General features: G+C 55.9%; 1 protein-coding gene across 17 annotated transcripts in view; it reads left to right on the top strand.

Moving 5' to 3' along the window:
* Positions 1 to 12,659, top strand: part of NCOR2 (nuclear receptor corepressor 2) — a 257,821-nt gene that overhangs the window by 188,633 nt on the left and 56,529 nt on the right. For 15 of the 17 annotated variants that reach the window (XM_049804508.1, XM_049804507.1, XM_049804498.1 and 12 more), the window contains 3 exons: positions 3,360 to 3,484; positions 4,377 to 4,549; positions 7,579 to 7,641. In XM_049804508.1, the coding sequence (XP_049660465.1) occupies positions 3,360 to 3,484; positions 4,377 to 4,549; positions 7,579 to 7,641 (361 nt within the window). The remainder of the gene's footprint in view (positions 1 to 3,359; positions 3,485 to 4,376; positions 4,550 to 7,578; positions 7,642 to 12,659) is intronic. The other 2 variants (XM_049804500.1, XM_049804496.1) reach the window with 1 other exon arrangement.

Genomic DNA, 12,659 nt, shown 5'->3' with positions numbered 1-12,659 from the left:
CACCTCTAACCGGGGCAGTGTGAATCAGAGCGAAACATCAGCTGGTAATTGGGGAAGCATTTCCTGGCCTGTCACGCTTTGGGATGGCGTCCCGTCCCTTGAATCATCCAGAGCTGGTCTGCGTCCAGCGCTAAGAATAGCCTCCCCGCGCACCGCGGGGGCAGCCGTGCACCGGGAGGGGGGGACCGGCCGGCTCGCGGGTTCCCGGCTGTGACTTCCCAGTGATGTGCCATGCCGTGGTCCGGCTCCGACGCCGACTGGTCCGAGGTTTGGGGTAGAGCATGTAAGCGTGGATGGGCCAAGGCAGCTGCTGTGGTCGGTCCCCAGGAGGGTGTCCCATCTCCTTTCTCCACCTGCTGCTTGTAGCTGAGCTCTCCCATGGTTTCGTTTGGGACCCTGGGATGCCCGCTCCTCCCCAGGGCTCTGGGTGCTTCAACCAGCCCCGCAGCCTCCAGCCCAGCACATACCCCCGGGTGGGATGGGATGTAAGGTGGCATATGTGAATGCGGCCGTCCCCAGAGATACTTCCCAGGGTGTTTGGGGGGTGCCCCACCATGCAGCTGTGCCCTAGCACAGGAGATAGGCTGTCATTGCGTGCTTGCCAGGGTTCAAAGCAGTATTTGGCCAGAGCCTTCTTCAGACGAAGCATGAACGCAGCCACGGGTGGAGTGGGGGACAGTTTTCCCACCGCGGCCTCGTGCTGACAACGTTACCCGATCTATGCATTTCAGCGTGGTGGGAGAGGGGCTGATAGGTGAGAGCCATCCCATGCCATCCCACTGTGCGCAGGGTGCTGTGCCCACCCAGCTTTCACCCCTGGCATCGGACACCATGCCATGGCCGGAGCAGGGCAATCACTAGAGGGCATCCTTGGATCGAAATGCTCCTCTGCGATGGGGGAAGCTCTAATTTGATGTTGTACCAGCCTGGGGATGAAACCTCCAGGAGGTTTCAAGGAAACCATCCAGAGGGATGCACAGTGGCCTACTGAAGCCAGGTGGGGTTTGCCCATCCTTGTCATGCCGGAGCTCGGCAGATATCTCTCCAGGGAAGCGCCTGTGTTGCAGTATGAGCTTCTGCAGCCTCTCACGCCTCTCCCTGCCTTTCCACCCCTGCTTTTGCAGGCTGGCACAGGGAGCTCGTTAGCGTCGCCGCCATCCCAGCCTGTTCCTCTGGGATAGAGCTGTGATGGCTGCTCAGGGTGACAGCCCTCTGGTTTGAATGAGCGTGGAGACAAGATGAGATGATGCTGAAGCTTCTTTTGGAAGCCTGCACCAGCCTGATGCTGGGGCAAGGACCCGTGCGGTCACGGCTGGGTTTACAGCTGGAAGAGAGCTGGGTTTACACCCCGGGGAGCTGGGATCTCCAGGATGCAGGGTTTCCCCCATCCCTCAAAAGAAAATATTCACGATGGGGTGGTAGAGATATGGCAAAGCTCATCTGGGCTCCCCTCCCTTGCCAAAGCGCTTGGTGAAGGGAACATGGGAGGGTGGTGATGGCCAGGGCTGGGGCAGAGCCTGCCCTGCTCCCCGCTGAGCCCTCAGAGGTCACAGCCCTCACCTTGTGGGTATTTGTCTGGGCTGAACCCATGCTCAGGGTTCTCTGCGGCTCCACGGCATGACTCAGAGGGAGTCAGAGAGTTCAGGGCAGCTCTGGGGAAATGCACGTGACAGATGCCCCTGCTCCTCTACCGCCAGCACAGGCTTCCCAGCCTCGGCAGACTTGCTGCCTGACCCACTCCTTCTCCATGGATTTGGGGGCTGGCAAGGGCAGTGCCTGGCATGCCAGGTACAACACTGTTCCTTGGCCAGTTGCTGTAGGAAACAGCCTGTTCCCTGACTCCCCTTCCTTAGATCCCCCCGCCTTGCATCCCACTGAGCTGTTCCCAGTAGTGCAGTGGAGGGGTGCGTGGATGCAGTACGGGTGTATTCGGCACGTGTGCCGGCGTGGAGGTGCCACAGGGCTGGTCGAGCTTGTGACGTGTGCGCGGCCGAGCAGGGGTCCTGGTGGGACAGCCGCCTCCCTCCCGGCACAAGGAGGAATTGAAAGTCTGTGGGGTTTCGGTGATGGCGGCAGCTGCGTTTTAAGGACTTGTGTTCAACTGGGGCCTGAAGGAATTAGAAGCTTTTTTGTTCAACTGCTCCAAAGCCCGTTTTGACAGCTCCACACTTAGCCTTTTAGCACCAGCCCGTGAGGACAGAGGGTTTAGATTGCACCCAGCACTGCTGCTGCAGGGACAGCCATGTTCAAGGCAGACTCCCAGTTCCTGCGGATCAGGGACAGGCCAGTCCCGCTGGCTTGAGGGGCACGGGGACACGTCATCTGCACTTGCTGAATGGCTGCGTACCGGCCAGACCAGGCCACCTGGGATCATACTTTCTGCTGATAAATCCACTTTAAGGTTATTTCCCCCCCTGTTACATCACTGAACCCTTTCCTGAGGGGTGGTGGAAGCCCCGCAGCTTGGGCAGGGACCGGGCGAGCCTGGGTGGGTTTCCTGGAGCAAGCAGCCTTGCATTAGCCAGGAGCGGGATAGTTTAATAAATCATTTCCGTCTCTAATTTCTACTTTTCTATGAAATGTCTCTCATTTGCTGGTCGCCAGAGGGAAGGGAGGTCAGAGGAACCAGGCCTCCCCAGCATCCTCCTTCCTGCAGCTGTTGAAACAAAACCCAGAACTATTATAATTCCTGTGTCCCTCCCCTGGGTACTGCGGTGACTTTGGTCCGAGCGACAGTAGGGGCATTAGGGTGGTTGGGTGCACGGCCTCCACTGAGGGTGCCAGGCCGTACAGAGCAGGCAGGGAGCCGGCTATCTTCCCTTCTTGGTGATACGGGGCCATAAACTTTTCCTGTGGGCCACGTTAGATGCTGGGGAAAAAGATCACAGTGTTGGTAATGTTGAGCCTTGGGGCATCTCTGGTGTCCCCATCTCCTTCGTGCTCCAGCAAAATGCATCCCGCTGACTGCATATCACGACTGATGTTGCTAAGCCATCATCTGCAGGAAGCAGGGGGGTTGTTCTCACTTCCCTGCCTTCCCCCTTGTCGGGTCCCTGCTCGCTGCCTGCAGTGCCGACTGACCCCGGGGGAGCCGCCGGGGCTGTTCCGCTGCCTGGAACAGGAGCCGGAGTGTGGCTGCCATGCCTGATCCCAAACTACCTCTGATCTCCCCGGAAAGCTTTCAGCCCCCATGGTCTCCATAAGTGCCCTGCCTGTACCCTCTGTCTGTAGCGCTTTTTCCTCTTGGCCGTTTGCCCCCCAGCATTGTTTGAGTGCGTTTATTTAGGTTGGCCCAGGTGCTGCGACGTATCCGCCTCAGCATTGAGGGGTTGTTTTGTTTTATGTCCCTTGTTTTGCAGCAGCAGCAGCAAATGCCCCGGAGCAGCCAAGAAGAGAAGGATGAAAAAGAGAAAGAAAAGGAGAAGGAGGGAGAGAAGGAGGAAGACAAGCAGGAAACAGAAAATGACAAAGAAGAACTGACAAAGTAAGGACAACCCTCCCTGCCTGGCTCACCTTCATCTCCAGTGAGAGCTGGGCATCGGGCTGGGGCTGCGGTGGTAGGATGCAGTGGTGGGACATGGCGTGGTCCAGGGCTGCCTGACCCTGTGCAGGACCATGTGTGCCCATCTCACCCCCTCCAGAAGGAGGGAAGGGCAGAGCCTGCTCTTCTTGTTCCCCTTCCCTGCTGCTCCCAAAGTGGGAAAGCAATTCTGATACACTTTTTTTTATATAAACCTAATCGACCCACAAAGCCCGTCTGATCCTCCAGCTTGTTTTGTTGTTGCGAAAGCCTCTGGGAGTCAGAGGAGCAATCCGGGCGCAGCCAAGCGCGGCACTTCACCTTTAGCGTTATTGATGTCAACGTGAGCGCTCCCAGACGAAGGGCTTTAGCCAGCTCTGCCTCCCTCACACCAAACAGGGAGCGTCAGAGCCGTGGCGGGGAAAGGTTGGCACGCAGACCGCTAGCTATCTGTAATGGGCTTAATACTTGGTTTAAAAGAACATCTGGCTTCATTATATCTAGGCTGCGAAGACATTTACCAGCAGGTCCCTTTCAGGAAGATAAATGAGGAGGAGGCAGGGATGAATTTGAATGGTCTGGTATTAAACCTGTCTCCGTCAGGTCTCTGCGTGCACTTGGTGGTGGAGCTGCAGCCAGCTGCAGAAAGAAAAGCCCACCACAAATCACCCCACCGCCAATCCAGCTCGCTCCCAGCCAGGAAAAGAGCCTGCGTGTGCAAAAAAAAATGCAGACCTGCCCCCCCAAAAGACCAACAAAAAAAAACCCCATCCCCTAACACGTGCAGAGAAATAATTGCTCGACCTAAAAATCCGACCAACCCAACAACATTTTTTTCCCCTCCCTGATTTTGTAGGGACAAGAACGACGACACATCTGGGGAAGACAACGATGAGAAAGAAACCGTCACCTCCAAAGGTCGCAAAACTGCCAACAGTCAGGGCAGGCGCAAAGGCCGCATCACCCGTTCCATGGCGAACGAAGCCAACAACGAGGAGGCGGCCACCCCGCAGCAGAGCGCGGAGCTGGGTGGGTAGCAGCGGGCACGGGGACAGGGGGGACCTTGGTAGGGCTTTTGGGGCGTCCACTCTGTTGGGGTGGGCCATCACCCTGCTCTGCTACCTGCTCACAGAGGAGGGATTTCCTTTGTGAAATCCTCCTTTTCGAGGGGCCGGAGTGAGGTTTCTCTATCCCGCTAATTATCCAGCATGGTTTGCCTGGGTGAACCAGAGGCATTTACAAGCCTGGGTTGTCCTCGCTGAGTGTTAGTGGGTTTTAGGGCCTCAGAGGGAAAGTATTGCAAAAGACAAAAAGGGAAGCCATCGTTTTTAGCAGCACATTGTGCTGGGTTCGTGCAGGGCTCGTGCACCTCCTGCACCCAGAGGTGTGTTTCCTTCTGCAGCAGCTTGGGCTTTGAGTACCCTCAAGCTCTGCATGGGAGCCTGCTCTGCTCTCCTGGGCTTGCCTGGGTCTCTGCCAGTTCTCCTCCCCTCTCTATTTTCACATTTGCCTGGAGCCTGAGCAGTGCAGCCTGTGGGGTCTTTGACCGCCCTGGCCTTCAGAATCAGTCTGGTCCCTTATCTCTGCAGCTGAAGGACGTGGTGAGGAGGCAGTGGGTTACAGCTGCTCAGCAGCCTCTACCCTAGCTGCAGTCATGCTGTGCACCCCAGGTTGAGCTTGTTTTGCCCAAAAAGCAGCATTTCCCCTGCTGGTCCCCAGTGTTCCTGTTCATCTTCCCCTTCGGTAGCCAGGCAGGCATGGTGGTCAGTATTTTCCTTCCTGTCCTGCCTGTGCAAGCCTGCAGGGTGGCTGAGCACGGTGGGAAGAGGCCAGGAGCAGCTTCAGAGCGAGGTGGATGAAGCAAAGCTTGCTGCCTGTAACACGGCACCCAGGGACCACACCAGCCGCAAGCGGCGGTCAGCTGGAGCCGTGCAATGCCACTGAGCCTGTCTTGGGCTAGACAGGAATTCGTGGCAGCATCCGCAGCCCCACATCAGGTGCATCTGCCTCTCAACGTCTGCAGCATCAGTAGTGGTCACCCTAGGAAACTGCTCATGTATTGACTTAAAGAAGCCAATGCATTGAGGAATTTGGCTGATTTTCATATATTTTCTACTTTATCAAGTACAAAATTATTACTGTGCTACCTAAGGCAGGTAAAAATAAAAGGAGGGTGACTCCTCTTGGTTTCCTTGCTCTGCAGTTTCTTGCTTGTTCTGTTCCATGTGCTATAAATCACCCGGAGGTGTTTCGCCTCCCTGTTCCTCTGCTGACAACTGGCTGAAGCCTTGATTGCGAGCGGTCTGTTTTCATACAGGCGATATAAATAGTTCCCAGCACAACGAAGCCCTGCTCTCCCTCTCAAACTTGTTAAGCAATGCTGCAAAGAAGCAGCAGATAATGCCAGTAACTTAGATGGGATTTTTTTTTTTATCCCAGCATCTCAGAGTCCTTGATAAACTTCACTGTGAACAGAGAAGAGACTTTAGACTGTGTTAAATTGGGAAAAGGGAATGGATCGATTCCAGTGACATATCTGAGCAATTGGTTTCACTTTATGTCTCTCCAATAGTGCTTTAATTTAGGTTGGCTAAGAAAGTTATTGCATTTTAAATACCAATTGAACATTAAAAAACAACACAAAACCGTATTGTGGTTTAACTGCAGCGTGCCGGAGCTCCCTGTAGGCATCTGTTTCATAACTGCGCAACCTCAGCAAATACCATTAATCAAACCAAACGGGCCGTTTCTTTGACATTTCTTTACCATACAATAACAGTCATCCTCAAGCTGAGCGAAGGGCCTTGCACAGTGTGTCGGGGACACTCGCTTTTACGTAAATGAGCGTGGTGGCCCTGGCTCTGCCCACTGCGGGGGGAGGCGGTGAGGTATCGATTTTCCTCCTTCTTGGCCAGCGTCCCGGGGGGTGACGGTGTTTCTGGGGGAGGTGGTGACCTACGCTGACTTCCAGGCGGTGACACCTGCAGTCGTGCTCAGCCGGCTGCAAAGGAGATTCCTCCACCCGATGCCGTGGGCATCGGAGCCCACGTTGTTCTCCCACAGGGTCTCGGCTTCTTGTAGAGCTTCTTGGAATGTGCTTCTTTCTCTCCTTACCCGTATCCTTTCTCCTGAACCTATCAGCCTGTTTTCCATTTTGAAAGGACACTGTCAAAACATCTCTCATCACTGTTGAAATAATGCTTTGCCTGTTGTTTAGAGTAATAACCCCTTGGCAGCCTGAGCCGGAAATCTGTTTCCTTACCGAGTTGTTTTTTGCCGCTGACTCACACCCTGGTTTGTTATTGTAGGGTTTGCTCTAGTGCCAGGCTGCCAGCGGGACTGTTGCATAGTGAAGGCTTTATGCAGGACCTCAGTGTCCCCAGCACCATGCCCGGGCTGGAGGAGAGGGGGAGCATCAGGTGCTGACGCCCCTCTCCGCCTCTCCCGCCTGGAGCAGCACATGTTCCTGTGATAAGCGCCGCTTCAGGCGAGCACCTGACATTGCTGGAAGTGGCTCTGAGACGTCCGAGAGCCCGTTGATGGCACCGAGGGAGCCCGCAGTCGAGCACGGCCAACTCCCTTGACAGATGCGGTCGGCCAAAGTCACCGCTGAGGTGACGGTGTTTCTCCGTCTCTGCCGAGGGTGATGGTCCCACCCTGTGTCTGCCACCTCCAAAGCACACAGCCGAAAGTTGGCTCCATCTTAGGTACCTGTTGTTGGCGGGCCAGAGTGCATGGCACCAAATCAGCAGGAAATCTGCTGCTACCCTCAAGCCATCTGGCTTCACTTCCAGTCCCAAAGTAGAGGTTTTGCATCACCAAGACGCATCCTGGGGGGAATGCTGTGCATGGGTTACCGTGGCATGGAAAAGCCTTGAGAGCCCACACCGTGACAGCCTTCCCTGTGGAAGTGCTTTTACACTGCACGGCGTTTTGTCATGCCTCCAGAGTACAGGGCACAGGACAGGGTTTGGGCATCTGGGCATGTCCTTCGAGCTCGCTGGGCTTGCTGGGTCCCACTCACAGCTGACTTGTCTCCTTTCCTTCCTCCTTTCTAGCTTCTCTAGAGATGAATGAAAGCTCTCGTTGGACCGAAGAGGAGATGGAGACAGCTAAAAAAGGTGAGCTGCTCGTTTTCTTTCTCCTGTCGGCTCTGCTGGAGCTAACCCAGCAATCGGGGATGGACGGTGTCTGACCGCTGGAGTCGGTGCAGGGTGGTGGACCTTGAGCTGTGGGGCCGGATTCTGCCTGTCCCACTGCTAGTTTGTTCCCAGCGAGCTATAGGGGGGTTGGGGGAGGCAGGCAGTGGCACAGGGGGCATGCTCGGCCTCTCCGGCCCCGGGAGCTGTGCTGACACCAGGGATGTCTGGGCTGTGGCCAGAGCCCGTGTGCGTCCTGGGATGCAGGAGCCGGCCGTAGGAAATGGGGAAGGCGCTTCGCCTGTTGCTTTTTGCAGCTTCTGGTGCCTGTAGCATGAGGCGTAGCTTCACCCCACTCTACGGAGGTTTGTGCTATTGGCACGATCTGTTCCAGACATGCCGAGAGCGTCTGCCTGCGTTCACAGCTCTGGGATTTAGGGAGAGGACGGTGAACCCCGGCACTCCGCAGCCACGTGTCGGGCAGCTCGCGAGAGCCAGGGCTGCAGGCAGTGTGGGGTGACTTTACATCCTGGAGCTGATTCAGAGCCTTTGCTGAGACCGTTTTTAAAAAGTGCTGAGTGTAGCACAGCCCTTCTTGCCACTTCCCCTCCTCGTGCCGCTCCTGCGCCAGCTCTTTCGCTGCTTTAATTTTTTGCCAAAGTCACGTCCTGTTGATGGGCTGTCGAGCTCACGTCCCCAGCCTGTGCATCCCGCTTGCATCGCTGCCGACTCTCCTGGCCCGGTGAGGATTGTAAATGGGAAATTAAAATGGAAATGAGTGTCGTTTGGGGATGGCAAATGCAAACAGGCATGTTAGCGGGTTCAACTCTGCTTGGAAAATGCACCTGCTGCCGGGGTGGTGATTACATGTTCTGGAGCGCCGGCTGCCCAGGTGCTGATGGGAGCTGTGGACTTGGATTACTTTGCCTGTGAATATCCTGAAGTGTTTGGCTCACTCGCCTTTAAGCTGTTCCAACCCTCTTTACAAGCCAGTGCCAATCCTGTGCATTGCTGAGCAGGGCTCTCTATAGACGCAAAACTTAATAGATAGACTTTAATCAAGCAAACTGGCCTGGGGCCAGGTAATGGGGCGAGCAGGTGCTGAGCAGGGGAGGGTCGTTGGAAGGATCTTTTCCGAGCGCCGCTTTGTTTTGGAGATCGCATCTGGTTGTTAAAAAGTGCCTCTTGCTGTTTTATGCTGGATGCTGGAGGTGCACTTAAGGAGTCTTAAAAGCAGCTGCCAAAGCCTGCGTGGAGGAAAGATGAAGAGTGGGAGCACGTAGCGTTATTCCAGCCCAGGGGCCAGGACAAGGCGGGGAGATTTGCTGGTGTAAAGCCCGATTGCTGATGTTTTCCCCTCCCTTACAACCTGGGAAACTGAGATTGCAACACCAGACTTCTACAGAGAAGCCAAATTCCCCTTTGCCAGGAAGCAGCTGCTTTAATGCTTCGAACTGGCTCTGTTTGGCATTTCCAGGGACCGGCGCAGTGGGGGTTTCCGACTCGCAGCAACTGCGAAACTCCGGAGGTAACCTCGGAGGCTGGAGGAGGCGGTGGCAGAGCCCGCTGCTGGCACAGCTGGGCAGGGACGGAGGAGGCGGTGGGCACCTGGCTCGCGGTGGGCTCAGAGACGTGGGCACTGTCCTCCTCACAGTAAGGACTCAGCCGCTCCAGCCTCACTCTTCCCTGGTACTGGTACCAGTCTGAGCCTACAGCCAGCTGGTTCGGGGAGTTAAACAAGCAAGACGCGAGTCCTACAGAAAGTCAGCTCTAACACCCTGGGGTGCTTGGGCAGATGGGGATGGTGACCTCTGCTCCCAGCACCCGCCAGCCAGGAGATCAGTCTGGCCTTGCCGCCCACCCCTGGCTTTTTTGTGTGTGGCGTGAAACCCTGTGTCATTTCTGCTCAGGGAGGTAAGCGAAAACAGCCCTGGGACAGTGAGACGCCGAAGTCTTCTGCTCTGCTCCGCAGTCGCAGAGCTGCACGGAGAGTTTCCAAGCAGGAGGAGGCAAGACTGTGTCTGCTGGGAGAGACAATAAAGGGGAGTACCATGTTATTAAAGTTAACTAGGGGAACGAAAACCTAGTGAGAGGAAAGTTCTTGCTTAATGACACTTTTATTACGCAATAAACTTTGATTCACTAGTCTGTCAAAATGTGCAGAGATTGGTATAATGATGGGGGAGCGTGTTTATCTGATGCTGCCTCCTTGCACCACGGCTGTGATCCTAAAAGCAGGAGGTTTTGATTAACCAGAGTTGCTCGAGGATTTCCCCCCTTCTTCCCTTCCCAAGCCAGGGAGCGGGCAGCACCCACTGCTCTGCCTGGCTTTGCCGCCGGGCAGGGCGTGGAGGCTTTCGGCAGCAGGACGGGGCTGCTCCTTAAAAGGCAATGTTTAGGCAGCTCCTGCCTTTGGGGGACCTGCTGGCAGGAGCCCACGCAGGCAGGAGTTAAAGGTAGGCTGGAAGGGAGTTTGCGAGCAGCGGGCGAGCGCCGACCTGGAGCAGCTGGGTGGGTTTATTGCTCCCCCCCAGCCCCTCCGACGAGTTTCGCCACCAGCACCCGGTGTTGCAGAGCAACCGTGATAGCGCTGGAGCTGAACTTGATGAACCGGGAGGTTTCGGCATGACCTTTGTCATTCTTCAAAGTCTGGTATCTGTTCTCGCCAGGCTCTGGGTTTTCCCCCTGGTGTCTAACAAGTGGCTTTGTTCTTTGAAAAGAAGCGGCCTGGAAATGGCAGTTTGTTGCTCACCTGAGGTCCTTCCTCACCTTGCCAAGGCTCTTTGCTCCTCGCCCTCGGGCAGAGCCAACCTCGGGCTCTTTACGCCTTTTCCCAGGCTGAGGAAGTGGAGAGGCCACGGGATGGAGTCGGCATGATGAGGCAGCGGAGGGTTGGGCACGAATGTAAAAAGCTGATGACAGAGTTAAATAACCCATGAAGACTCCTGAATAGTTCATTTTGGGTAGATGTAAAATATTTCCTTGGATACAGAATGTATTCTTTCGAGGGCTGATTTTCAGTTCTGCCAACAACCAACTCAGAAACTACGATGAGTTTTGGACTGACCTGAACCATTTTTTTTTCCCCAGTCCCATTCTGTTCACAAAACTAAAATAAAGTGGATTTTTTAAAAAAATACTGATTTCATCAAATTAACACACAGCCGAACCCCCTGACAGGAAAGCCCCCGGCAGAGGCCAGCCATCTCCCATCACCTTTTGAACGCAGCTGCCTTTCAGCGTGCTGTCTCACTGCATGGGATCCTTCTGGAGCCCAAGCGAGTGTGTAAACACACACACGAGTGTGTGCTCCTCCAGTCTAATTTGGGTTTGCATTATTTCTCACAAGCCGCTGGCTGAAGTTGGGGGAGAGGTAGGTCTGTGTGGGTCTTCACATTTTCTTCCATCACTTCTTCCCGGCAGGGCAGCTGTTGCTCTTACGAGGAGTTGGCTGCAGTGCAGGTGATGCTGGGAAGCCGGCAGCTCCGTACCTTCCTCCCTTCATCTCTCCAGTCAGAGATACTTACTGCTGTAAAAACCTGCTGATGGTAGTAAATGCGGGGTGGAGAAGCCGGTTTGCAGGCTGTGCTGGTCGCTGCATGTTGTCCCCCTCATTGGCCGTGGGGTGGGATGTGCCTCAGAGTCCCCCACCCAGTGCCCCCCATCCAGACTGGGTGCAAGAGGAGCTCAGAGCGAGGACAGCCCAGCCTGCCCATCCCCAGCACCCGTCACTTCGGCCAGAGCACCAGCATCTGCCAGCTCCGAGCAAGCCGCGTGTCTGCCGTGAAGTTCGTATGAAGCAACAGGGTGGAAATTATTGAGATGGGGTGGATTGGGTGCCACGAAGGCAAAACTGCGTCCAAGGCGTGAATCGGCCACGCTTGCCCTGGAAGAGGCTGTGGTCGGCTGCGATCCTGTCCCCGCTATCCCAGGCCGGGGCTTTGCTGCTCTTCAGCCAAGGTGTTAGCCCCTGGATAGTGCCCACAGTGCCGCTGCCCGCCGTGCGCCCCAGAGCTGCGCTTTCTGCTACCGTTGGCTGAACGTTTCTTGAGCGTGTAGGAGCAAACTGCGAGGATTTGCTTAGTGAGTGTCAGTGAATGAAACACAAAAGGCCTGTCAGGGGGAACTGCTGGGTAATTACTATAATTTACAGCCTACGTTTTAATTTTGAGCATTATTTTTTCAACAATAAGGGAGCAGGAATAATATATGAACCAGGTGAAGGGAGAGAGCTGGGCCCACCGCGAGTGGCTCCTGTGCGTGGACACGCTGCCTTGCGCTGGAGACCTGAGTTTCCCTGACCAGGCCAGAGGGGATAGCACCTCTTGGGGAGCCGACTTCCCAGAGAGAGGCTTCCCATCCCCTCCCAGGTCAAAGGATGGGGATGCAGTGCAAAAGGAGGGTTGTGGTAGGAGCGGGAGAGCCGGGCAGGTCCGTGGTTAGGGCACGGGGCTCGACTTTTTTGTGTCGGGTTGATGCAGTGGTCCAGCAACCAGCTCTGTGGAAGGAGAGACCTGGGAGCTGAGGGTCCCCAGCCAGGGCCAGCGGAGCGGGGAGATGGCACTAGAGCTGAGCTGACAGGCGATCCCAACTCCATACCCACACCTCGTTTGGTGGCACTGCCTCCTTCCGGAGAGATGGCACGATGGGTGTGAAAGCTGCTGGCGAGTTTCGCTGCAAGCTCCTTTGTAGCCGCAGGGCATGTCAGAGACACGCTTGCATCCGGCTGCCAATGGAGAGGTCCATCGGAAGCGCGGCAGGCTGGTTCCGGTGTCCCCTTCCCAAGGAAGGGACAGCAGCACCTGCCGCCACGGCAAGAACACGCCGAGTTAGCTGCTTGCGCGACGGTCCCTCCGGCAACACCCCCGGTGCCTGTGGGGACGTGGGCTCGCTCCCCGCACACTGTCCCTGCTGCTTTCCTTGGCGCAGCGTCAGGATCCCAGCATTCGCCCGGCTCTGCCACCCACTGGCTCCGCGGCCCTGGAGAAGTTACTCGCCTT

This window comes from Accipiter gentilis, chromosome 7, assembly GCF_929443795.1.
Source record: "Accipiter gentilis chromosome 7, bAccGen1.1, whole genome shotgun sequence".
NCBI lineage: Eukaryota > Metazoa > Chordata > Aves > Accipitriformes > Accipitridae > Astur > Astur gentilis.
This window is presented reverse-complemented; position numbering and strand designations above follow the sequence as displayed.